Source organism: Canis lupus, chromosome 1 (assembly GCF_003254725.2).
Source record: "Canis lupus dingo isolate Sandy chromosome 1, ASM325472v2, whole genome shotgun sequence".
Taxonomy (NCBI): domain Eukaryota; kingdom Metazoa; phylum Chordata; class Mammalia; order Carnivora; family Canidae; genus Canis; species Canis lupus.
The window spans coordinates 89,006,071-89,032,770 of NC_064243.1; the positions used below are offsets into that span (position 1 = coordinate 89,006,071).

The following is a 26,700-nucleotide window of genomic DNA, read 5'->3' on the forward strand; positions in this document are numbered from 1 at the left end:
CCATCTCTTCTTGCAATAGAGCAATGAGAATGGACAAGAGCACTCTTCAGCTTCGGGTCTATGAAACACATATAGAAAATCAAAACGGGAGATGTGATGTCACAAAGCTGTTTAAACCTTGGAAATGGGATGAAATAACACATTCGTTAAGTTAAACATTTTTGACAACCACTCAGTGAAGCTATGAACCACTTACTCCTCTTGTAACATTGACAGTATTAAATGTTAAATGCTTTTCCTTGAAAACGAAAACACATACAACCTTGACAGGGCAGTGAAGATATTTAAAAGGAAAAATGATCAGTTTTTGGTTCTTCCTATATGCTGATCAATGATCTGCTGACGACACTTTTAGATGTCTGGTTGCAGCTGCCTCTAGGTTGAGAGGACCCTAGGCATTAATCATCACACCATGGGGTGACTCTCATCTTATCCAGCGAACTTTTCACACTGCTACAAAAATGGAAGAAGTTTGGAAGATGCTAGGTTGGCTCCATGGCTAAGTGCCAAAAAAACAAGTCTAGGAAACCCTGCCCAGTGGGATAATTTCAAAACCTTTTGTCCTTTTATAGCTAAAAAATCACTTTTATTTACTGGCTAGAGAAAAATACTCTTTTGTTTCAAAACATGGGCTTCACATACCTTGCATTTCCAGCTGGATTACATTACCTGGAGATAGAACCATTAGGTGCTATTAACTCTGTGAGATAAGATGTCATAATTCAGTGGTAGAAGAGACATAAAGTTCTTTTAGCAGGATTTAAAAAAATCTCAACCATTTGTAGCCAACTTCATAGTAGATTTGTGAGTTGGCTTGGATATACTTGCCTACAAGTTAAACATTTGCCAAAATTCATAAGGACCAATGGTCTAATAAAATGAATTGTGAAAAAGAAAAAGAAAAATAAATAAAATGAATTGTGCTCTTCACAGCTCTTGGAGGTAAGGATAGAAACACTGAGGATATAGCATTTAGATACATTTCCATCAGATGCTTATAGTATGTTGTAGAGAGAGTTTGGAGGATACAACCTTCCTTTCAATAATTCTTTAAAGCAAATGAACTATAATGCTATATCAGTGACAGGTAAATTAAATAAGAAATGCAGAAAACACAAAGGTATCAAATGAATAAACCTCACCATAAACAGAGTAAAAACAGAGGGGAGAGATGTTCACATTATATATTACAGGCTAATATATTTCATATTTACAAATATTTTATGAGCCAATAAGAAAAAGAGACACCCCCACAGAAAATCGTGGAAGGGCACAAATGGATAATTTTCAAGAGAAAAATATTAATAATTAAAAACATGAACAAATCTTCAGTCTGTGGTCAAAATTCATAAAATGGGGTAATATTTAGAGACTGCCAAATTAGCAAAGATCAGTTAGGAGAAGGGGAATACCTAGTACCAGTAAAGTATTAGTATAATTGTGTAGAATTTGATAACATAATCTGGCAGTAATAATCAATAGTCTTTAAAATGCCACTCAGCTTTGGTCCGAGCTCTTCTATTTTTTTAACCTTTTAGCCATAAAGACTGAAGTAGCTAAGGGAAGAGAGGAAAATTGGAAAAATAAAGGCTAATCGTTAAACATCAGGATAATTGTGGAAAATCCATCCAAAATCTTGTTTAGATGCTCATCCAATTTTCACAAATGGAATAAATCAGTTTTCCAAGGAGGAATTTTCAGTATGTTTTTGTAGCAAAATATATGTAGGTATGTCTATCTGTATGTGCACAGGTGAACAAGAGGAGGACCACCTAACCACTACCAATAGTTATCTCTGAAATGATAGAATCACAGGAGTTTTCTTCTTCTTTTGATCTATTTCCAGAAGACACATGTATTTTTTCACTATAAGACAAAAAGTTGGAGATCCTTGGGTGGCTCAGCGGTTTAGTACCTGCCTTCAGCCCAGAGTGTGATCCTGGAGACCTGGGATCGAGTCCTGCATCGGGCTCCCTGCATGGAGCCTGCTTCTCCCTCTGCCTGTGTCTCTGCCTCTCTCTCTCTCTTTCTCTCTTTGTCTCTCTCTCTCTCTCTGTCTCTCATGAATAAATAAATAAAATCTTTAAAAAAAAGACAAAAAGTTTTCAGTGGTGGGTAGAAGTTCCCATTTGAGGCCATTCAATTCCATTTATCAAAGAGCTAGTTGGGATATTAAAAGGATCGCTACCACTTATAAACAGGTGATGAACTTTGAATCTATCAATCATCTCATTTCTTCCACTGAGTAATAGCTTTTTAGAGCATAGAGACTGAATATGACCCCCATCCTTGTGGGTCTCACAGGACTTGCGATTAGGATCAGGAATGTCCTGTAAGGTTTTAGTAACTAACAAAAGGTGAGAAAAGGAAGAAGATGTGCAGCTGAACTGTCAACTTTGGCCTTGGGGGAAGCTTATTTTGTAGCCTACCTTTAGCTTCACAGCAAAATGGAATGAAAAGTATGGGGAGTCCCTGATACTCCGTGTCGTCACACAAATACAACTTCCCCCACCATCAACATTCCCCACTGGAGTGGGACATTTGTTATAACTGCTGAACCTACACTGACGCATGATTAATTCCTGAAGTCCATAGTTTATGCTAGGGTTCGCTCTTGGTGTACATGCAATGATTTTGACAAACATGACAAACTACTCTACTTTTTCCATCTTCATAGTTATGCCTTTTCCAAATTATTATATAGTTGGACTCACACAGTATGGAGCCTTTGCAGTCTGGCATCTTTCACTTAGTAATACGCATTCGAGTTTCTTCCATGAATTTTCATGGCTTGATAGCTTATTTATTTTTAGCACTGAGTAATACCAGTACAATTTTTGAAGCTTGTTCCTCTGGAAACCTGGCCACCTGGTTGAGGACCTCGCCAGGAGCTTTTAGCCATATTCCCAAAGCTCAGAAGTACCACTCTCCTTGCCTTCCTCCATCCAGGCCAGCCCAGCCCAAAGATTGGAGAAGTTGCCATCCCCACCCAGATACTAGAAAGAGGGCACTCAGGTCTATTTTTTTCTCATCAGAAATATCCCTATCCTCTCCTCCACTCCACTCAAATTCAACTTTGAATTTTCTCATTTTAAAACCATACTGCTACTTTCAGGTAGGCAGACACCAGTAAGACTAGTGGCTTCATGAAAGACAAGGGGGAACTAAAGAGCATACTCAGTCTTAAAGGGATTGTCTGAATGGAAATCCCAGCATAGGCAAATCAACTCAATAAAACGTCACACAAGTTCCTAACAGATTAAGTCATCTCAGCTGAGACTCAGATCAGGAACGTCCGAACTTGTCAATTAGGAAAATAGATATCATTTGCAATTTGCTGCAGGCCCCAAGCTAAAACGGCTGTTATGATTCTTAATCCAGGCTGCAAATTAGAATCACCTAACGAACTTAAAAAAAAAAAAAAAAACCAAGTACCAATGCACAGGCGTCGTTCCTGACCACTAAAATGAGAATTTTTGGCAATGGGACCCAGGCATCAGTATTTTTTTTAAAGTTCCTCAAGTGATTCTCATGGGTGGCTGGGATTGAGAGCCACTATTTTAGGAGAAGAATAGTCAAAATAGGACCATGTTAGGGGCAGATTGCTTAGGGGTAGTGGATTAGGCCTCTTCCTCTATTTGTTCAAATTTGGTCCTAAATGAAAGTGACCACTGGTCTGTAGTTTGGCGGGTACCACAGGCCTTGCTCGGGTGGGTGGCTCTTGCTGAAGCATGTCAGGGATTTTCGTTTCTCCCTGCCCTTTTTGTCTGGAAAACATGTGAGGGTTTTGCCAATTTTGGGGTAACCAACTCGTCCCAGTTTGCCCAAGATCTTTTATAGCAGTAAATGTCCCACTCCCCAGAAAACCTCTCAGTCCCAGGCACGCCAGGATGGGTGGTCATCTCCTAAGAAGGGCCACTCACTTAAATAGGTCCCTGATGGTTTTTAGGATTTGTGCAGGTTCAGTACATGCACCGTTCCCGGAATCATAAATGACAGGAGGTATATGCCCTTGCTCTTGAAGGAGGATTATGAAGCACGATAAATTCCAAAATGGAATAGCAGCAAGGCACCAGACACTACTAAGTATCTCACACATCTATCATCCAATTTTCACAACTGCATAACTCCTTTTATACAAATAAGAGATGGTAGTTAGACCATTTGTATGAGGTCACACAGCAACTAGTGGCCAACCCTGTGCAGTTTGACTCTGACACCGATGGACTTCGCTACAATCAGCAAGCCCAGGTACGATGGTGGTTCTCAGGGCTGCAGTACGCCAGAGAAAACACCCCATGTGGCCAAACTCAGGCAACCATCCTGAGGATGTGGGTCATGAATGTGCACTTCCTCCTTCTCACACAGTCAGGAAAAGTTGCCAATTTCCCTTTGCTTCTTTTCTCAGATCAATTCATCCTTCCCATTTACAAACAAAGTTTCCACTAGTTTGCCATGAAATTCTTCCCATCCTCTTTTCAGCCACTCAAGACAAGGATTTGTCTTTTTTTTTTTTTTAAATAGTGGAGTTATAAGGGAAAATTGGGAGACACTGCCTAAAGGTGAATCTGAGATTTGAAAACCTGCTGTTGAATTGTGATGGGTTGGTTTTGGGGTTTTGCTTTTCTTCATGTCTCAAATCGCTTACTTTCAGCTTTTTAAATCTTGCCCAAAAGCAAGTCTCATGGAAAAATATCACTTTCCAATGCTTAAAAAATAAATGCTTTCAAAAAACAAATGCTCTAAAATTTTCACCAGGTGGAGAACAAAATAATTCTGTATATAAGCAGGCCAGGATATGTATATCCAGTAACAGGCCAGCTGTCTGCTCAAAAATGTAGGATGGCAGTAACTGACAAGTATAGCTCATCTTGTGCTGTGGCCAACATAGATCCCAATGACTAATACTATGTGGCAATAAATTGGATGATGATGATGATGGTGGTGGTGGTGGTGATGACAACAATGACAGTCTTTGACACAAATATACTGCAGGGCATTTGACTAATACCCTAACCATGGCAATACTCAATAAGCTCCATGAGGGAAAAGACTGTGTCTGAAATTATTCATCATTCTCTCCCTTGCCCTGGCTCATAGAAGGCATCCGATAAATATCCGCTGAATGAACAAATCAATGACTGAGTGAAACTCTAGTATGTAGCTAGATCTAATTCATCAGATTCACTTCTCACTAAAAGTAGCTAGCTAACTAGAAGCAACCTGGAAGGTTATATTGGGAAAAAAAAGTGACAGATCATCTGACTGAACACTCATGTTATAAATGAGGAAACTGAGGTCCAGAAAAGTTAAACAATCTAAGGTGGCTCAACCACATATAGAGGGGGTCAAGGTTGGAGCTAGGCTTGTCAAGTCCTAGGATTGTGCTGTTCACATGACACCATTCTCCCAAGTTCCTCGGTATTCATCCCATTCCCATCTAAAAGAATAACCTCAGGGGAGTAAATGATCCCTCTGCCTGTCTTCAAACAGGGGTAGCAGGGTCTGTGGAGCCAGTGAGATTGGGCTTGAATCCTGACTTTGTTACCTTGATCATTGGCTTGATCTTCTTCCCTAAGCCTCAGTAAGCTTTTCTGGAAAATGAAAGACCATAATGGTCCTTACTTCACTGTTGAGAAGTCTCCATGGAATAATATATAGGAGGGGTATCTATCACTTGGGAGGTGCTCAATAAATCATACATACCAGCAATATTTCATTAACATGTGCCCCCAGGGCAATCAAGCCATTCATCCGGACAAGGTGAAAGTGTAAACAATATGGTGGCCAGCCAGCTGACACAACTCCCTCACATGAGCACACCAGCACTGGAAGGTAAGGGACAATGGGACCTCCTAACTCATACATCCCACCTGTTTTTTTGTCACCGGCGCTGATGAAAACAACATGACTCCCTGAGAACTGCTCCTTGACAGGTCATAAGTTGAACCAGAAATCTCTCCAGTGGATTTAAGGTTGGCACCATATCACTCCAGGTGAGTGAGGACCTGTCACTCCAGAGTCATTACACTTTGTTTCCGTGGGGTTACCTAGTAACTAGGAGATAGCAGTTGGGGAAGCCTCCAAACACAAGTCTAAGAATTGCATCTTAAATGCCAACGGATGGGCCCCCTTGTAAGAAGTCCTTTGTAGACCTTGTGGACAAAGAAACTTGGAGTCTGTCTGTGATCCTTCATCTGTGGCTAAGTACCAGGATTTCCGAGGATTCTCGGTCTCAAAGTGCCCTCGTTTAAGCATGCACACAGCCTCCGAGGCCCACTCTGCAGACTCAGGCATTACACGCACCCTCTCTCACCACTTTTCAACAGCTTGGAGGATGAATTGAAGGGTCAGTGCAACTAAAACTGAGGAGGCCCCAAGAAAAGGATTTTATGTGCTGGAGACATTCTTCCCACTCCAGGTGGAGCTCTGTTTTTCCAGCACAGGGATAAGATAGTTTGTGGAGGGCCCAGAAGGGAATCTCAGTTTTCAGACTTTATGAGGAGGCTCTTGGGGATGCCAATCATGGCACCTCTGCACTCTGGCCTAGCCTAGATTGAATTGCACATGTGCACATAGCCTGTCTCAACTAGCTGGGCAGAGAAACTGCTCTCCCAGCACTGATAATGCTGTCACCACAGCCTTCTCACATCACATCTGCTACCCAGACAAATTTACACAAATTGGCCATGAATAGGAGAAAGAAATGTGATAGAACCTCAATAATCTGCAATTCACATGTCCATGGGCCTCTTTCTCTGCCCTAGAGAACAAATGTAGAGTTAGTGATCATCTAGATAGGGAATTGGCTAAAGTTTTCCTTTATTTCATCTTTTTAAAAATATACAATATTTAGTGAAATCATTATATAAAAAAGGGACAGTTAAATCTATTCAATATTTGCTCAACAGCAGTCCTGTGAACCCAATCTTGAGTTAGGAGGTACGTGGGTCACATGTAAAATATAAACAAAGGAAAAAGCATGGCTGTGAAAAATGTTATAAATTATATAACTATTAGGGGAAATAAAATGTCCTTTCATAAAGCAACTGGAGAATAAGTCAATAATATAAAACATAAGACTATACAGCAGAGAATGCCTATGTTGAAGGCTGTACGAATTTAGTACACACAAAAGATCCCTAAAGCTAGAATCTGGCCCACTATTGAACATGTGGCTCTTTACAGGTAATTGTCAGAAACTACACACACAGGAAATGAACAGGTAAATAAAACAAATTACAAATCCTTAACAGTACTTAAAATTTAAAATCTGCTCATTAACACAGACTTTGGGAAGGAATCTTCCTAGAAGCACTTTGTTAGCTATTTTTTAAATATTTTATCTATTTATTCATGAGAGATACACAGAGAGACAGGCAGAGACACAGGCAGAGGGAGAAGCAGGCCTCCTGTGGGGAGCCTGATGCGGGACTGGATCCCAGGACCCCAGGATTGTGACCTGAGCCAAAGTCAGATGCTCAACCACTGAACCACTCAGGTGCCCCAACTTTGTCAGCTATTAATTTTTTTTTGTTAGCTATTAGTTTGAGCTAGTAACTGCATGATGACTGAAAATATTAAAACTTTAGTTTAAATTTTATGTAACTCTGATTTTACTATAATTCATAACATCCCTCCTCACTCCCTTCCAATTGGTCTATATTTGTGTGGGTGGGTTTGTCTTTATAAATCCTCCCAAATCCTGGGATAGAAATATCCAGATCTCCAGAAATATATCGACTCAAAAATGCCAAAAATATAACTACTAATAATGCAAAGAAGAAATAGCAAAATGGAAATTCTTTGTTTCTTCCTTACTTTCCTTCTATCCATCCACTTTCCATCCATCTTTCCAGCCTTCCTTCATTTCCTCTTCTACCTTAACTTACCTCCATTCTACCATCCCTCCCTCTCTCCTTCCATCTATCCAGCAAATAGTTACTCAAGACCTGCCATATATCAAAGAAACAAAGCTGAACAAAATAGTCATGGCCCTTGTCCTCAGGGCATTGATGATTTCTGCACAGCAAGCAGAAAGATCTAACCAATCTCAAAAATTTGAAATTTCTTGTGACATGGAATGCATGCATACACTTGGTCTCTCCCTTTTGTACTAGAGACTGGGCAGATGTAAAAATAGCCAGCTTCAAGAGTACCAGGCTGTGCTCCAAAGTTGACAGTGGAAAAAGTTGGTGTGACAATGATGGACAAGTCATGTTGGTGCCAGGAGACGTGGATTCAATTCCAAATCTTCAGAGAGAGATGGACATATACAGAAGGTTTAGCAATGCCCTGGCACATACTAAGTACTCATTCAAAGAGATTATTATTGTGAAAAACTCAGCAGGGAGTACTTTCTTGTCATGTTGCTTGATTTTATTCAACACATTTGTATGGCTATTAACATGAGCTTTTTAAGAATACGTGATAAAAGTAATAGTAATACTCAAGGTGATGGTCAAGCTTAGAGTTCATCCAGGCTTTCACAAACACACCAATTCTTCAGTGTTGCCTGTAAAGGAAGACTCTTTGGGCTGTGACAATTCATACAGTCCCAAAATGGTATGACTTAGAAAACTGATGTCAATGATGGAAACCAGAAGAGCGTCATCCACCAATGTCAAACTGCCTCCCCCCCACCCCCCCAAAAAAAGGAACTTCAACATTTTTGGTTTATAGATCTAAGGTTTAGCTGTTTCATATATCCTCTTTTGTGTATGGGAACAAGTCCAGATCCCTTCAAATTTGGAACCTTAGAAAAGTAGCCAGAATGCCATTTAGATGACCAGTTTTCTTCTTTTTATATCTGAGAATTTATAAAACCTTCTTCTTTCTCTCTGTAAGGTAGTTTTCCAAGGCTCTTCCCAGGAAGTAGGTGAATACCTGGTCCTAGCACAAAAGATGATCTGGCTTCTTAAGTGATTTTGGTTCTTTGACAGAACCATAAATACAGGTTTCCTATTGTTCAGGATCTGAACCTTTCCTAGGAGAGAAGTCTGAACTCTGATCCTATAACTGGCTTATTACCTTGGAAAGTTCTAGGAGCTCAAGAAGCTGGCAAGGGAAACTTCCACTCAGGATATATCTTGCCTGTCTTGGAAAAAAAGCTTGACGTTTTTAGGCCTGAGTCAGATCCATATTTTCAAGCTTTCTTGGCACTCAACAATGCATTCCTAGTTGGTACACAGCTTCATGCCCTAGGGATGCGGGAAAAGGCCTCCACTCAAGAAAGCTTGGGTACATTTTAGGAGCACTTCCCCAGTTTCAGATCTAAAACCTTCCTATCTGTCCTTTCCACTTTCTCTTCCCTTAGTGAGCTCACTTCCCTCTGAAAATCATATTTCAAGATAGATAGGGAGCTCCTATAATCAGCTGACTTTTACAGATTGGAACTGGGGGTCACAGAGGTCATGAGGCTTGACCTTGAAGCTGGCAGTTAAGAATTTTGTACATACTCATCAGCCTCACGTTTCTAGGCCTCTGGACTTCCCATACCATATCCCATGGCACCTCAAGGATACTCTCTTTACCACTTTCTTTTTTTTTTTATTTCTTAAAGATTTTATCTATTTATTCATGAGAGACACACAGAGAGAGGCAGAGACACGGACAGATGGAGAAGAAGGCTCCCTGCAGGGAGCCCAATGTGGGACTTGATCCCAGGACCCCAGGATCACACCCTGAGCCAAAGGCAGACACTCAACCACTGAGCCCAGGTGCCCCTCTCTACCACTCTCAATGAAAAAAAAAAAAATACCTGGTTTTCACCAGAGCAATATTTCCTACTTCTGAATGCACATCAAAATCACACAGGGGGACCCTGGGTAGCACAATCGGTTGAGTGTCTGAATCTTGGTTTTGGCTTGGGTTGTGATCTGAGTCATGAGATCAAGCCCTGCATGGGGCTCCAAGCTCAGTGAGGAGTCTGCTAAAGTTTCTCTCTCCCTCTCCCTCTGCCCCTTTTTGTGCTTGCTCACACTTTCTCTCAAATAAATAAATAAATAAATAAATAAATAAATAAATAAATAAATTTTTTTAAAAAAAAAATCACACAATCCTTATATAAAATGCAGATTTTTCAGGCTGGGCTCTTCCAGAGATTCCAAGTAAGGATAGGATAGAAAACATGTATATTTTTAGCAAGTTTCCCAGGCGATTCTGACACACCAGCTCAGCACTACTCAGGAACTGGCACTAAAGCCCAGAATAAGAGCAAAATGAAGCTACTTTTCTCTTTGCAAGACTGAGTGGTCCAGCTTTGCTGGCCTTCTAACAGTCCCTTACTATTGAATGTCTGAAAGATGGAGTTAATCACTTCTTTCATTGGAAAAGACTGATGATCAGCATGGTGGAAAAACAGCACACAGTGTAAGGCAGGAGACCAGTCTTTAAGTTCAATGGTAAGGTAATTCAAGTGGGGACCTTTGCTAAGCCGTGAGGCCCTGCGTGAGTCACTCAACTACTTCTTGGGCTCAGGAGCTTCATCTGTCAAATCAGGCTAATAAAGCAAATGTTACCTGAACCAGAAGAACAGTGAAAGACATTACCTGGTACTCCTTTAAAGGAAAATGATAAACAAGTAAAAATGGTGAGACTTAAAATTTCCACCTAGGCCAACCTACAAGTTGCCATTAGCATCACTGTCTGAGAGCAAAGTTTGCTGAAAGGTGTTTGCGAGCAGACCTCCCTCCAGTGCAGACTATGGTCCCCTAGGTCCCCGTGAATCATATACCCATGTCAAAGCTAGACAGGTGAAGGGCTTCACAAACTGTCCCCTGCTCACTTATATCTCTGGCACTGCTTCTTGATAATCCCTCCTCTAACTTACCCTATATGTTAGTAAACTTTGGCCCATGGACCAAATTTGGACTTAGGTTTATTTTTGTAAATAAATTTTTATTGAGGGACTCCTGGGTGGCTCCGTGGTTAAGCATCTGCCTTTGGCTCAGGTCATAATCCCAGGGTCCTGGGATTGAGTCCCACATCAGGCTCCCATCTGGGAGCCTGCTCCTCCCTATGCCCATGTCTCTGCCTCTCTGTGTGTGTGTCTCTCATATATCAATTAAACAATCAATATTTTTAAAAATAAAAATAAATTTTTATTCAAACACTGCCATTCTCATTCACTGACATATTATCTATGGCTGCATTTGTGCTACAGTGGCAGAGCTGAGTGTGAAGGAGACAGTACGTATTCTCTTGGTCTGCAAAACCCAAAGTATTTATTATCCAACCCTTTACAGAAAAAGTTTGCTGACCTCTGTCTGCTTTTTCAGACATTTTTGGCCATCACCCACAATAAACACACTTGACAATGAGACCTAGTACACACATAGATACTTGTGTGCACATTTATATGTACATATTTCTCAGAAACATTACCTTTACTAAACACAATGCATTCTAAGAGGTTTCCGGTCTAATCAATTTGTTTTTCAAAAGTTGCTCATGACATTTAATTAATCTCATGACTCCAGAGGAGTCTTGATTTAGAAAATACTGCTTTAGACAAACTGAACAACTGGCTACTTGCAACACATGTCCCCTGCTCTCCAACCTCTATTTCTTTCTTGGCATTGTTCCCTCCATCTGGCATGGTCCAGTCCTTTCATCTCTTATGAGATGTTTTATGTTTATGTGTCATAAAACACATAAACATTTTTTTCTTTTCTTTTCTTTATGTTTCTGTGTCATAAAACAGTCATCTATGCATCTTTCTAATGATGTATCCAGAGATCTTGAGTTCCTTAAGAGTACATCATAGCATTTTGTATTCTAAGTATCATGCAGTATAATATCCTGTACTCTGTAAATACTGAATAAGTGTTTATTAAATTGAAGTAAGCAAATATTTGTTACTAATGGTATAATATGGTTTATGCATGTAATATTTTATCCTGCAATGTTAAAGCCTATAAATATATGACATATTGTAATGCTCAATAAATGCTTCTAAAGACAAAGAGAGAGGGAGGGATAACCTGAGCTCACCACTTTCCATTCCACTTGCTAGATCTGTGTTATTTTAATAACCAGAAGAAGAATTACTAAAATTAAATATAATCCCTGATTTTTTGAGTCACAGTCACTGGTTTAGACATGTAGAATACCAAAAAGGCAAGAGCCTGTTGTATGTGTTAGGGCCTCAACAGGAAGAAGGTATCACACTGGACTGACTCTGGACTGACCTTAGCACAACTACCAGCCATACATTCTGAGTCTAAACAGTAGCACTTGAGAGAGCTTGATATGGTCTCTCCTTTCCCAAGGAAACAAAAATACACACCATCTACCCACTAGAGGGAGTAAGGAAGAAAATTCTCCAGAATGAAATTTCTTCAGGAATCCTGAAATATCTCGAAATGCTATCTTATAACCAGTTAAAGTGGTTTTACTACATTCTGTTTAAGCATAGCCAAACAGGACTCATTTTCAGGAATTCAAGGATGGTTTGATATCAGCAAATCAATCATATTTCATTACATTCATAATAAAAGAGAAAAAAAGACTACCATATCACCTGATTCTGAAAGGACACCTGATAAATCCAGCAACAGTTTCTAACAAGGTTCTGAGTGAAATGAAAATAGGAAAAAAATACATAGACCTGATAAAGATTTCACCAACATTAAAAAGCAATCACCGGGGCGCCTGGTTAGCTCAGTGGGTTGAGTGTCTGTCTGACTCTTTCTCAATTTCTCTCAGGTCATGATCGCAGTGTCATGAGATCAAGCCCAGGATAGGGCTCCTTATTCATCATGGAATCTGCTTGAAATTCCCTCTCCTTTTACCCCTCTCCCTCCCAAATGAATAAAATATTTTTAAAATTTTTTGAAAAGCAATCACCAAAACAGACAGTAAAATATTAAGTCCATTTCCATTAAAATCATGAATTATAACAATTATTGTTATACCTAATGCAATAAGAATATGACATAAAGGGTGTAAATATTAGAAAAGGAAACATAAAAAATCTTTTAGTCACAAATCATATGACCATTTACCTTTTAAAAATCACAAGAGATTATAATTTTTAAAAAAGAAAATGCTGTAATTAATACTAGAATGTGCTAAGGTGGTTGCAAAGAAGAGAAAAGGCATATTAATCAATAGCTTCACCTGATGTAAGCACCAAATATTTTAGAAAGAAAAATGGAAATATCAACATTAAAATCAAAGCTTTATAGGACATATGACCCAATTTCCTTAGTTAATAAATTAGAAAAAGAACATGTAAAAGGGAGATTTGCAGGTAAAAAGATACTTAGGAGACATCAACCAGTTATAAAGTAAAATCTTTTGGATCCCAAATGGAAAAAAACTATCAAGGAAGGAGTGAGAATAGGAGAAATTATTTAAAAATTACTCTTGGAATTCTACTTCTGCATTTCTCTTTAGGGTATGGAAATCTATAAGAGAATACCATTCCTTTCCCAGTAATAAGCAAAGGCCAGGAAACTTACAAAATCATAGCTTTTCTTGAACTCATTAGAAATATGAAGTCATAAGGCAATAAAGTAAGTAAATTCCAAAAAGTGACAGGCCTCTTCAAGGAGAAACAGGACACAAAACCATCTCCCCTTTGGTAGATCAGAGAAAAAGAGGATGCTTCCATACAAGTAAAAAATAAGTTGCTTAAAAGTTTCAAAAATTGTTAAAGGCCAAGTATAGCTTATCATATTAGTCTAAAATTGCTTAGAGTCCTGAATATAAGGAACACATTTCCAAGTTATTTCCCACAAACCTTCACTGGGTGCTTATAGAAAAGATCGGAAAACAGAGAAGGAGACTTTCTGGTGCTGGCATGCAGGCAATGATCAGTTGCTGAAAGACAAGCATGAAGCCCTTCCAGCTCCCCAAATCCTTCTTTGATAGAAAACAAAAGGCTTAAACTTTTGGATGTATGACTTGCAAACTTTCTCATCCTAAGAGCCCATGCAAAAATCCATTGCTAATGAAATAGGGATTGAAGTAAAAACCCTCTGCCCTTGGAAATAGCATAGGTAGCAAACACCAATACTAAGCAGATGTCTGCTGCCATTGGAGAAGGGTCAAGCACCTGACCATAGAGGTCTATCTTGTATCACAGACATGCAGTAACTTTGAAAGCTGCAGATGAAACAGACACACTGAAAAATCTCTTCTAGCACCCTTTGCTTTTGGCACACAGTAAAAATATACCACTTCTGGAAGAATTTGAACCCTATGCAACACTAAAAATTATAATAGAAACAATAAAATCCAAGCCCAGTTCAACTCCTAACTACATTAATTTAACCTTGCACAGTAGTGGCCTGATAAAAGAGGTGTGCCCATTTCTGTGTATAAATATTGCTTACCTGAGTCTCTACTATTCTTATATACATACTGTCCAGCATTCAATGAAAAATCGTGAGATGCACAAAAAGCAAGAAAGAGTAAGCCACTGCTTTATCAAGAAATAAAACAATCAAGAGAACCAGAATCAGAGATAAACCAGATTTTAGAAATAACAGGGAGGGAGTTTGGAATAACTATGTTTGAATGTTAAAATGATCCAATAGAAAAGATAAGCAACATATATAAACATATGGAGAATTTTTTCACCAAGATAAAAATTATAGGAAGAGTTAAAGAGAAATGCTAGAAATAAAAAAGAATATCAGAGATGAAGAATTCCTTCATTAGGCTCACCAGAAGATTGAACATAGCTAAGGAAAGAATGATTTAAAGACAATGACAATAGACACTATCTAAACTGAAACACAAAAGAAAAAGGAAAACAAAACAAACAGAACGTGTAAAGAGCTCTGAGACAGCCTATGGTCACAAATCAACTAACGTGTATAATCAAAACCCCAGAAGAAGAGAGAGACAATGGGGAAGGAGAAATATTTAAAAAGGTAATGGTTGAGAATTTTCTAAAATTAATGAAAGACAATAAGCAATATATCCAAGAATCCCTAAAACCCCAAGCAAGGTTAAAAAAAAAAAACTAGATATATTATCATTAAACTGTTGAAAACAAAACATAAAAAGAAAATATTGAAGGCAGCCGGAGGTAGAGGTTGGGAAGAGTTTAAACATAGAGGAACAAGGACATGAACTGAAGCATCCTTCTTGGAAAATATGCAAGCCAGAAGACAATGAAATAACATCTTTAAAATACTGAAAAAAGAATAATTCTTAACATCTTAGGTGTGACAATGGTAATGTGGTATTATATATTTTTTTCTCAATAGCTTGTATACTTAATGATTCACACTAGGGCTTGTTTCACACACTAGAGAGGGGCACTCACCTTGCAGATGAAGGTAAAGATAAAGTAAGACTGATCATGAGTTGATGAAGATTGAAACTAGGTGATAGGCCCATGGGAATTCAATATGATATAGTCTCTACTATCATGACATTTTTTTAAGGGGCACCTGTGTGGTTCAGTGGTTGAGCGTCTGTCTTCAACTCAGGGCATTATCCTGGGGTCCTGGGATCGAGTCCTGCATTGGGCTCCCTGCACAGAGCCTTCTTCTCCCTCTGCCTATGCCTCTGCCTCTCTCGTTGTATCTCTCATAAATAAATACCTCTCTCGTTGTATCTCTCATAAATAAATAAATAAAATCTTAGAAGAAAAAAATTTTTAATTGCCATAATAGATAATTTTGTAAAGAAATGGAAACTTTAAAATATTTTTTATTTGAGTACAGTTGACACACAATGTTACATTAGTTGCAGGTATACAACATAGTGATTCAACTTCTCTATACATAATGTAATGCTCACCACAAGTGTAGCTACTATCTGTCACCATATAACACTAGCACATTACCTTTGACTATATTCCCTGTGCTGTGCCTTTCATTCCCATGACTTATTCATTCCGTAACTAGAAACTTGGATCTCCTACTCCTCTTCACTTATTTTGCCTATCTCTCCCCCGACCCCCATTGGCAACCATCAGTTTTTTTCTTTGTATTTAAGAGCCGATTTTTGTTTGTCTCTTTTTTCTTTGTTCATTTTGTTGTTGTTGTTCCTTAAATTCCACATATGAGTGAAATCATATATTACCTGTTCTTCTCTACTGATCTATTTGACTTAATGCTCTACCCTCTGGGTCCATCCATATTGCTGCAAATGGCGAGATCTCATTTTTATTATGGCTGAGTAATATTCCACTGTGTATATATACCACATTTTCTTTAATTTTAAAAAATTTTTTATTGGAGTTCAATTTGCCAACATATAGCATAACACCCATTGCTCATCCCGCCAAGTGCTCCCCTCAGTGCCAATCACCCAGTGACCCCCACCCCCCACCCACCTCCCTTTCCACTACCTCTTGTTCGTTTCCCAGAGTTAGGTATCTCTCGTGTTTTGTCACCCTCACTGATATTTTCACTCATTTCCCCTTTATTCCCTTTCACTAATTCTTATATTCCCCAAATGAATGAGACCATATAATGTTTGTCCTTCTCCGATTGACTTATTTCACTCAGCATAATACCCTCCAGTTCCATCCACGTTGAAGCAAATCGTGGGTATTTGTCGTTTCTAACTGCTGAGTAATATTCCATTGTATACATAGACCACATCTTCTTTATCCATTCATCTTTCGATGGACACCGAGGCTCCTTCCACAGTTTGGCTATTGTGGACATTGCTGCTAGAAACATCGGGGTGCAGGTATCCCGGTGTTTCACTGCATCTGTATCTTTGGGGTAAATCCCCAGCAGTGCAATTGCTGGGTCATAGAGAAGTTCTATTTTTAACTCTTTGAGGAACCTCCACACCATTTTCCAGAGTGGCTGCACCAGTTCACATTCCCACCACCAACAGCGCAAGAGGGTTCCCCTTTCTCCACACCCTCCACACCTTTATTGAAGAGACTGTGGATAGTCTTTCCTGCTTTGTCTAATATTAGTTGACCATAAAGTTGAGGGTCCATTTCTGGATTCTCTATTCTGTTCCATTGATCTATGTGTCTGTTTTTGTGCCAGTACCACACTGTCTTGATGACCACAACTTTGTAGTACAACCTGAAATCTGGCATTGTGATGCCCCCGGCTCTGGTTTTCTTCTTTAATATTCCCTTGGCTATTTGGGGTCTTTTCTGATTCCACACAAATCTTAAGATGATTTGTTCCAACTCTCTGAAGAAAATCCATGGTATTTTGATAGGGATTGCATGAAATGTGTAAATTGCCCTGGGTAGCATTGATATTTCACAATATTAATTCTTTCAGTCCATAAGCATGGAGTATTTTTCCATCTCTTTGTGTCTTCCTCTATTTCTTTCAGAAGTGTTCTGTAGTTTTTAGAGTATAGGTCCTTTACCTCTTTGGTTAGGTTTATTCCTAGGTATCATATGCTTTTGGGTGCAATTGTAAATGGGATTAACTCCTTAATTTCTCTTTCTTCAGTCTCATTGTTAGTGTATAGAAATGCCACTGATTTCTGGGCATTGATTTTGTATCCTGCCACACTGCCGAATTGCTGTGTGAGTTCTAGCAATCTTGGGGTGGAGTTTTTTGGGTTTTCTATGTACAGTATCATGTCATCTGGGAAGAGGGAGAGTTTGACTTCTTCTTCGCCAGTTTGAATGCCTTTTATTTCTTTTTGTTGCCTGATTGCTAAGGCTAGGACTCTAAGGACCTCTAGTACTATGTTGAATAGCAGTGTATACCACATTTTCTTTATCCATTCATCTATGGATAGATGTTTGGGTGATTTTGCTTTTTGTCTATTCATTTGTTTTTTATATTCTACATATGAATTAAATCATATTTATTTATGTTTCTCAGTCTGACATTTCACTTAGCATAATGCTCTTTAATTCTGTCCATGTTGTTGCACATAGAATAATTTCATCCTTTTTATGGCTGTGTAATATTCCAACACACACACACACACACACACACACACACACACACCTGATATCTTCCTTATCCATTCATCTGTCAATGGTCACTTAGTTGCTTCCATATCTTAGCTATTGTAAATAATGCTGCAATGAACATAGAGGTGCATATATCTTTTCAAATTAGCATTTTCATCTTCTTAGGGTAAATACCCACCATGGACAAAAATAAACTTCAAATGGATTAAAGAACTGAAACCATAAAAATGTGACATTGGCTACAGCAACATTTTTCTAGATATGTCTCCTAATGCAAGGGAAACAAACACAAAAATAAGCTATTGAGGCTACATAAAAATAAAAAGTGTTTGCACAGGAAAGGAAATCATGAACAAAATGAAAAAGGCAACCTACTGAATGGGAGAAGATATTTGCAAATAATATGTCTAATAAGGGGTTAATATCCAAAATATATAAAGAACTTACGCAACTCAACACCAAAAAACCCCCAAACAATCTGATTTTAAAATGGGCAGAGGACCTAAATAGACATTTTCCAAAGAAGTACAGATGGCCAACAGACACATGAAAGAATACTCAACATCACCAATCATCAGGGAAATGCAAATCAAAACCACAATGAGATACCACCTCACACCAGTCAGAATGACTAAAATCAACAACATTCAAAAAAACAGGTGTTGGTGAAGATGTGGAGAAAGGGGAACCCTTGTGCAATGTTGGTAGAAATGTAAACTGGTAGAGTCATTATGGAAAATAGTGTAGAGGTTCAACAAAAAATTCAAAACAGAATTACCATATGATCCAAAACTGGAATTTTTTTTAAAAAAAGAAAAAAATGGACATAAGAGATAAATGTATGATAGCACATATCCCACCAGGTTTCTCTGATTTTTCCTCTAATTATCTCTTCCTGTAGCCTTTGATTCACGGTGGGGTCATAGGCCTCCAAACTGGGGCCACTCAGTGCTGCAGCCACAGCCACCCTCTCCAGTGACATCACCCCAGCAAAACCTACCAGTGCCAAAACTCTCTTCTCCACACAGAGAGCATCGTCCCGAGTCCATCAGATTTGAGAAAAATCTCCATCCCGCTGGGGTCTCATATACAGGGACCTTCATTGATTTGGCCACTCTGAAAAATTAAATTCAAAGCAACAGTCAACTCATGTATCTCTTTTCCTTTCTTTTATCAGCACAGAAGGAAATCTTTAGAACTTAATAACTCCATAACTAGATTTCAGAACATTCTGGACAGTGTTGACATTTTTCAGGATGTTAAGCCATAGGCAGAAAATGGTATATAGTCTATTCCAGTGGTTCTTAATTTTGCTCTCCCCATAATATAGAAAATATTAAGTTAATATATAGGATATTCTCACATATCTGTTTCCCTTCTATTAATGTTCCTTTATCTTCATGGTAAGATCCTACTTGGGGATCTCAGAATCTTTTTTTTTTTAAGATTTTATTTATTTATTCATGAGAGACACACAGAGAGTGAGAGAGAGAGAGAGAGAGAGAGAGAGAGAGAGGCAGAGACACAGGCAGAGGGAGAAGCAGGCCCCATGCAGGGAGCCTGACGCAGGACTTGATCCTGGGACTCCAGGATCACTCCCTGGGCCGAGAGCAGGTGCTAAACCACTGAGCCACCCAGAGATCCCCTCTCAGAATCTAAATTAAGAGGGAGTTTGGGTACAAACGCTTTGGAATATTGTTTGACAATATCTATTAAAGATGAATATGCACATATCTCATGAATCAGCAATTCACCTCCTAGAAATTACTATTAACATGTAGTAGACACTGAGGTGCACATCTCTGCTTCACTGTCAACACGCACACACACAGTAGGACTTTTAGGATTGGAATACTCATTCTACCAGTTCCTAGAAATGTTGATGGCTAACAGTTCACAGATGTGGCCTGCACTCTCTGCCAAAGAGAGATGTCACACTCAAAATCATGCTTTCTTTCCTGGGTCAATCCACATCCAATGACTGGTAAATGAAGGGTGTATAAAGGTCTAGCTTCCTTGCCCCTATTTGGCACAACTCTGTGGGACCATTTCAGCTCTAAAGCTCCCTACAGGTTGGCTGAGTCCTTTGCTGTGACTGGACTGCAGTTCAATTTCTCTCTGTGTGTCCAATTCCTCCTTTGCGTCCATATAGGTGCTGCTCTTGAGGACAACTTCGGCCTTGATGGCAAAAAAGGAACAAATTTCTTGCAAACAAAATCTCTCTGACGGCTGATACCTGGGAACCCAGTGTGTGACATTACTCAACAGAGAATGTACACAAGATTTTACAAAAATGATCATAGCATCACAATTCATAAGAACTGAACAAAGCAAACATCCACTGAGTAGAAAAGACAGATGATTTGTGACATACAATGCACTCTCATAAATTTTATTGAACAAACTATTGCTACATGCAACAACTTGGATGAATCTCACAAACATTATAGCAAGTAAAAGAAAGTGGGAACAAGAAAATATACACTGTAGGGGCACCTGGATGGTTCAGCTGGTTAAACATCTGCCTTTGGCAGGTCATGATCCCAGAGTCCTGGGACAGAGCCCCACATCAGGCTCCCTGCTCAGTGGGGAGTCTGCTTCTCCCTCTCCATCTGCCTCTTCCCCACTCATGCTTTCTCTTTCTCTCTCTCTGTCTCTCTCAAATAAATAAATAAATAAAATCTTAAAGAAAATAAATACTGCATTGTGCCACTGAGATAAACTTCAGGAACAGCTAAAACTAATCAGTGCTGTCTCCTTTCAGGCTCAGAGGATCAGAGAGGTCAAGTGTTCCGTTTACGGTTTCACAGAGGTAAGAGGCAAAGCTAGAATTTGGACACAAATCTGCTTAATTGCTGCTCATGTTCCACTCCACTATACCATGTTGTCTCCCCAAACGTTGTAAGAGGTATGTAGATCTCAGGGAGTATGTTGGGGAACAATCTAGTACTGTACCATTGACCTAAAGAGCTTCCTCTTCTCCACATGCAAGCAGCCAAAACGCAAAACACCAAATGCCTGCCACCAGCAAAATTTAGTTTTTCCAAGGCTGTAAGTGCAGCTGATGGCCAGGGAGAGGAACCAATGAGGGTATCTTGGTGAAGAAGAGGAAAAAAAGTATACAGAGGACAAAGGACACAATGAAATAATGATTTCTTTAGGTTTGCTTTGTGGCCAGCTAGAGAAAAAAAAAATACCAAGAAACTCTTGCCACAGGAAAGCGAACACCTTCCTTTCCATAATATCCAAATATAGCCAATGTGTTCAGGACTTTGAAAAATTATATACTAAATCTCTTTCAAGTTTGCTTTGAAAAGAAGCACTTTTTAGATATTCGGATATTATATCAAAGGCTTTGTTGTTGTTGTTGTTTAATGGTCTAAGAAATATATGCAATCATACTTATATCCTGGTAGGAACAATGAAAGAAATTCTTCCCAAATTTTAGATCAAAGGTGCATTTTCATAGCCATCAATTTCATACTCAGAAGCTGAGGGAAAGAGGATTAATTCACACAGAAACTTCCAGAGTCAGCAGATAGTGAAGCCTAGGTCAAAACTAATTTAGCAAATATGAATGCATATTATTAGAATGTGCAACATGGAGCAGATGTAAGGGTAAGAAAAAGGGTAGAGAGTGTGGGGACACATATTTTCTGGCTAAAACATTCTTGTAGGTTCAAAGCCAAGTTGGCAGATCTGAAGGGAGGGGAAAGGATTTCCCTCGCTCCCACCCTTCTCCATTAATCACTGTCAGGAGGTCACTGGGCTGAGGGTTGAGGCTGGATTTTAAAGGACCGGATACTTCTATAACTATAAGCCACAGTTGCAGCTATGCAAGCTAAGAAAACAATGTGGGTAATTAAGTTCAGGGATCCTGAGCATGAGTCGATTGTGCCCTAGAGTCAGAAAGGAATTCCCCTCCCTCCTCCCTCTACTGAACTTGGGATCCATCCCAAACACAGCACTCAGCAGATACCATGCTCTAGACTGGTTTTTGGCAGGAGATCCCCTGGAGAGTTTCTGAAAGCTTAAAATGAAGCTGCTCATGCTGAGGGTCTTCACCTCTCTTAACCACTGCCACCATGTGCTGGAGACAAACAGAAACTCACTTTCTAGGGAAGACTAGAGTATAAAGAAAAAGAAAGAAAACAAGTCTCAACAACCATTTTCCAGCAAGTGGGGGGTTGAGATCTGGAGTTAAAAAAAGAAAAAAGAACAGGGATGCCTGGACAGTACCCTCATTAAGTCTCCAAATTTTGGTTTCAGCTTAGGTGTCAGGGTCTGCACACAGCATGGAGTCTGCTTAAGACTCTCCCTTGGCAGGATCCCTGGGTGGTGCAGCGGTTTGGCGCCTGCCTTTGGCCCAGGGTGCGATCCTGGAGACCCGGGATCGAATCCCACATCGGGCTCCCGGTGCATGGAGCCTGCTTCTCCCTCTGCCTATGTCTCTGCCTCTCTCTCTCTGTGACTATCATAAATAAATAAAAATTTGAAAAAAAAAAAAAAGACTCTCCCTTGGCCCCTCTCCTTATGTGCACATGCACATGCACACTCTCTCTCACACATAAACAAATCTTTAAAAAAGAAACAAAAAAACCCCATAGTGGATGTAAGCTTCTCAGTTTGATTTTTAAAACCTCTAAAAATGTGCTTCAGGTTGGAAACAGCCTCAACCTATCTTTCCAACAATTTCTCTCATGAAAGTCACTATAAGTTCCTAATATCTGGACCATCTCTTATTTTCCAAATTTGCTCTTTCATTTTTGCTGTTGTTGACTGCTCCTGAGTCCTTCTTCATGCTTTTCATTTTACCTGGATTAATCCTTTCCAATCTCTGTCAAAATACTTCATGTTGTTTCAAGACCTTTCTTTCTTTCTTCTTTCTTTCTTTCTTTTTTCTTTTGTTTTCTTTTGTTTTCTTTTCTTTCCTTCCTTCCTTCCTTTCTTTCTTTTAGATTTTATTTATTTATTTGAGAGAGAGAGACTGTGTGTGTGTGTGTGTGTGTATGTGTGTGTGTGTGTATGAGAGAGAGAGAGAGAAAGAGAGCACAAGCACGGGGAGGGGCAGAGGAAGAGGGAGAAGCAGGCTCCCTGGGGAGCATGGAGCCTGACATGGGGCTCAATCCCAGGACCCTGGGATCATGACCTGAGCCAAAGACAGATGCTTAACTGACTGAGCTGCCCAGGAGCCCTGTTTAGACCTATCTCAAATGCCCTGCCACCATGAAGCCTGTGGCAAAGGCTGCTAGGTGACCAACAAATCCATCTCTTCTCCTGGACACACGGTGGACTACACTTCCCACCCTCCCTCCCAGTCAGCTATGGCCACATGGTGGAGTTCCAGCCAGTGGAACTTGAGTGGAAATGACATATACCCTTTTTAGATCTGGCTATGAAAACTTCCCATCCCCCATGTTCTTTCTTCTTCTGCCAGCTTCAAGTGGACAAGCCCAGCAAACCTGGAAGCTATACACTGAAGACAGCAGACTCACAATGTGGAAGAATCTAGGTCTCTAAATTGCCAGTTGGAGCAGAATCAACCATCAATCAGGAACACCTATTTTTAACTTTTGATGACTAAGAATATTGTATTGTAGTAGCAGCTCTATTTTCTTAATCAATATGACCCTTCCTCATTATTACAATCAAACCAAAGCAACCCTTCCTGCTATTATGTTTCCTTTCACTTAGCATAGGTCTTTATCTTCATGTTGTCATTGATGTTGTCACATCCTTAACACTTTTCTTCTACACACAGATGCACACTACCATCACTACCAATGTATTAGACGTTCTTTGATGCAGAAACTAAATCTTACATACTTTTATAGCTCTTCAGTGTTTAAAATAATATAACAGCTTATCAGATCTGCCCTTAATAAATTCTGTATGATTTCAGTTGACTAATTCCTATTATTTAATGGCTGTTATTGGATAGCAGGGAATAAAGTATCTCTATTTTATGGTCTTTTTATCTTGTAGTTTCCTAAAAATAAAAATATAAAAAAATGTCATTTCTGCATGTTTCATTTATTTTAAAAGATTATTTATTTATTTATTTATTTATTTATTTATTTATTTTTCAGAGAGAGTGTGAGAAGGGGAAGGGGCAGAGAGAGAGGGAGAGAGAATTCCAAGCAGACTCTGTGCTGAGTGCAGAGCCCCACGTGAGGCTCAATCTCATAACCCTGAGATCATGACCTGAACCAAAATCAAGAGTCAGAGACTCACCAACTGAGCCACTCTAGGTGCCCCATTGCATGTTTTATTTAAAGTAATCATTTTAAGAAAGAGAATTTCACAAGATATTAATTAGTAGGGTTATCAAGATGAGACAAAGGCATTTCTTAGAAATAAAGATCTCATATAATTAAGGCAGTGACTGACTGAAAACCAAAGGTTTGAGGATCAGGAGAATATCTTTTTCTATTTCATCTGGTCATCACCCTACCCACATATGATCAAACAAGATAACAGATACAAAAGCATCCTAACAGTGCCCTACAAGCTCACCAAATTAAGTGGTGCTGACATATCCATCTTTGTGTCTCCAACACAGTGCATGGCCAGAGTAGTTATTCAAATATCTATTAACTCAATTATACAGTATTACATCATTATGTGTGATATACTCTACTGGAATATCAATGATTAATGACTCCCTTTTAGCACGTGAGAGAACAGCCAAATAAACAATGATTGATTATATCAAGCATATGAAGCATATTCAGCTGCTCTTAGAATTCTACTTCAAGAAAGCTACAGTAGACTTAAAGAGAACAAGATCCAGATTCCTCTTCCTTCGATTTCCCTTCAAATGTTCACTTTCTTGAGCGCCTAGTAGGGCTCATGATCCTATTTTCTACACTCTGAATTCTCAGCTCCCTTTTTAAAAGCCCCCAACAGCATGGAGTAGAAGATATTTGCCTTCCATATATCCAACAAAAGGCTTACATGCAGTTTACATTTTATTTTATTATTTTTATTTTTTAAATATTTTATTTATTTATCCACAAGAGACACAGAGAGAGGCAGAGACATAGACAGAGGGAGGAGAAGCAGGCTTCATGCAGGGAGCCCAATGTGGGACTTGATCCCTTGACTCCAGGATCAGGCGATGTTCAGTCACTCTGCCACCTAGGCATCCCTGCAGTTTACATTTTAAAACTCTAAACCAAAATGAGATACCACCTCACACCAGTGAGAATGGGGGAAAATTAACAAGGCAGGAAACCACAATTGTTGGAGAGGATGCGGAGAAAAGGGAACCCTCTTACACTGTTGGTGGGAATGTGAACTGGTGCAGCCACTCTGGAAAACTGTGTGGAGGTTCCTCAAAGAGTTAAAAATAGAACTGCCTTACAACCCAGCAGTTGCACTGCTGGGGATTTACCCCAAAGATACAGATGCAATGAAACGCCGGGACACCTGCACCCCAATGTTTCTAGCAGCAATGTCCACAATAGCCAAACTGTGGAAGGAGCCTCGGTGTCCATCGAAAGATGAATGGATAAAGAAGCTGTGGTCTATGTATACAATGGAATATTACTCAGCCATTAGAAACGACAAATACCCACCATTTGCTTCAACATGGATGGAACTGGAGGGTATTATGCTGAGTGAAATAAGTCAATCGGAGAAGGACAAACATTATATGGTCTCATTCATTTAGGGAATATAAAAATTAGTGAAAGGGAATAAAGGGGAAAGGAGAAAAAAATAAGTGGGAAATATCAGAAAGGGAGACAGAACATGAAAGACTCCTAACTCTGGGAAACGAACTAGGGGTGGTGGAAGGGGAGGTGGGCAGGGGTGGGGGGGTGACTGGGTGGCGGGCACTGAGGTGGGCACTTGATGGGATGAGCACTGGGTGTTATTCTACATGTTGACAAATTGAACACCAATAAAAAATAAATTTATTTAAAAAAAACTCATACAAAAAAAAAACTCATACATCAGTTAAAAAGGCAGATAACCTTTTTAAAAGTCTTGAGCAAAAATTTTGAACAAGCACTTTATAAAAAAGGATATCCAATTGACCAATTAGCATATGAAAGGATGTTCAGGATCAGTAGAGATGTTTAACTGCAAATTAAAAACACAATGAGATAATACTACACACCCATAAGATTAGCTGAAAAGAGTGGTATTGCCAAGTGCTGGTGAAGATAGGGAATTCATGTATTGCTAAAGGAATGCAAATCAGTACTGACAATGGTATATTTATTTATGTGACATATTTCCACAAAACAGAAGCATAGAAAAGAGAAAATGAACAAACTATCACTACACAGAAAAATATGAATGCATCACATAAATATAACATTGAGTTAAAAAAGTCAGCATAGATGAATATATACTGTATGATTCAATTTTACATGTAGTTCAAAATAGACAAAACTAACCATTGATATTGGTCTAGGCAATTTTTTTAATATAACACTAAAAGTACAGGCAACAAAACCCAAAATAAACAAGTGGGACTACATAAACCAAAGAGTTACTGCACAGCAAAGGAAACTACCAACAAAATGAAAAGACAACCTCAGAACAGGAGAAAATATTCACACACCCTATATCCAATGAAGGATTAATATTCAAAATACATAAGGAACTCTTACAACTCAACAACCAGAAAACAAACAATCCAATAAAAAAAAATATGTGAAGGATCTAAATAGACATTTTTCTGAAGAACACATACAAATGGCCAACAGATATACTGAAAGATACTCAATATTACTAATTATCTGGGAAATGCAAATGAAAACCACAATGAGATATCACCTCACATCTGTTAGAATGGCTATTATTAAAAAAGA

The 26,700-nt window shown here is 39.1% G+C and overlaps 1 protein-coding gene across 1 annotated transcript in view; it reads right to left on the reverse strand.

The window, feature by feature from the left end:
• Nucleotides 1–26,700, reverse strand: part of PGM5 (phosphoglucomutase 5) — a 189,361-nt gene that overhangs the window by 56,919 nt on the left and 105,742 nt on the right. Inside the window, exon 7 of the mRNA XM_025423380.3 lies at nt 18,876–18,991. Within this exon, the coding sequence (XP_025279165.1) occupies nt 18,876–18,991 (116 nt within the window). The remainder of the gene's footprint in view (nt 1–18,875; nt 18,992–26,700) is intronic.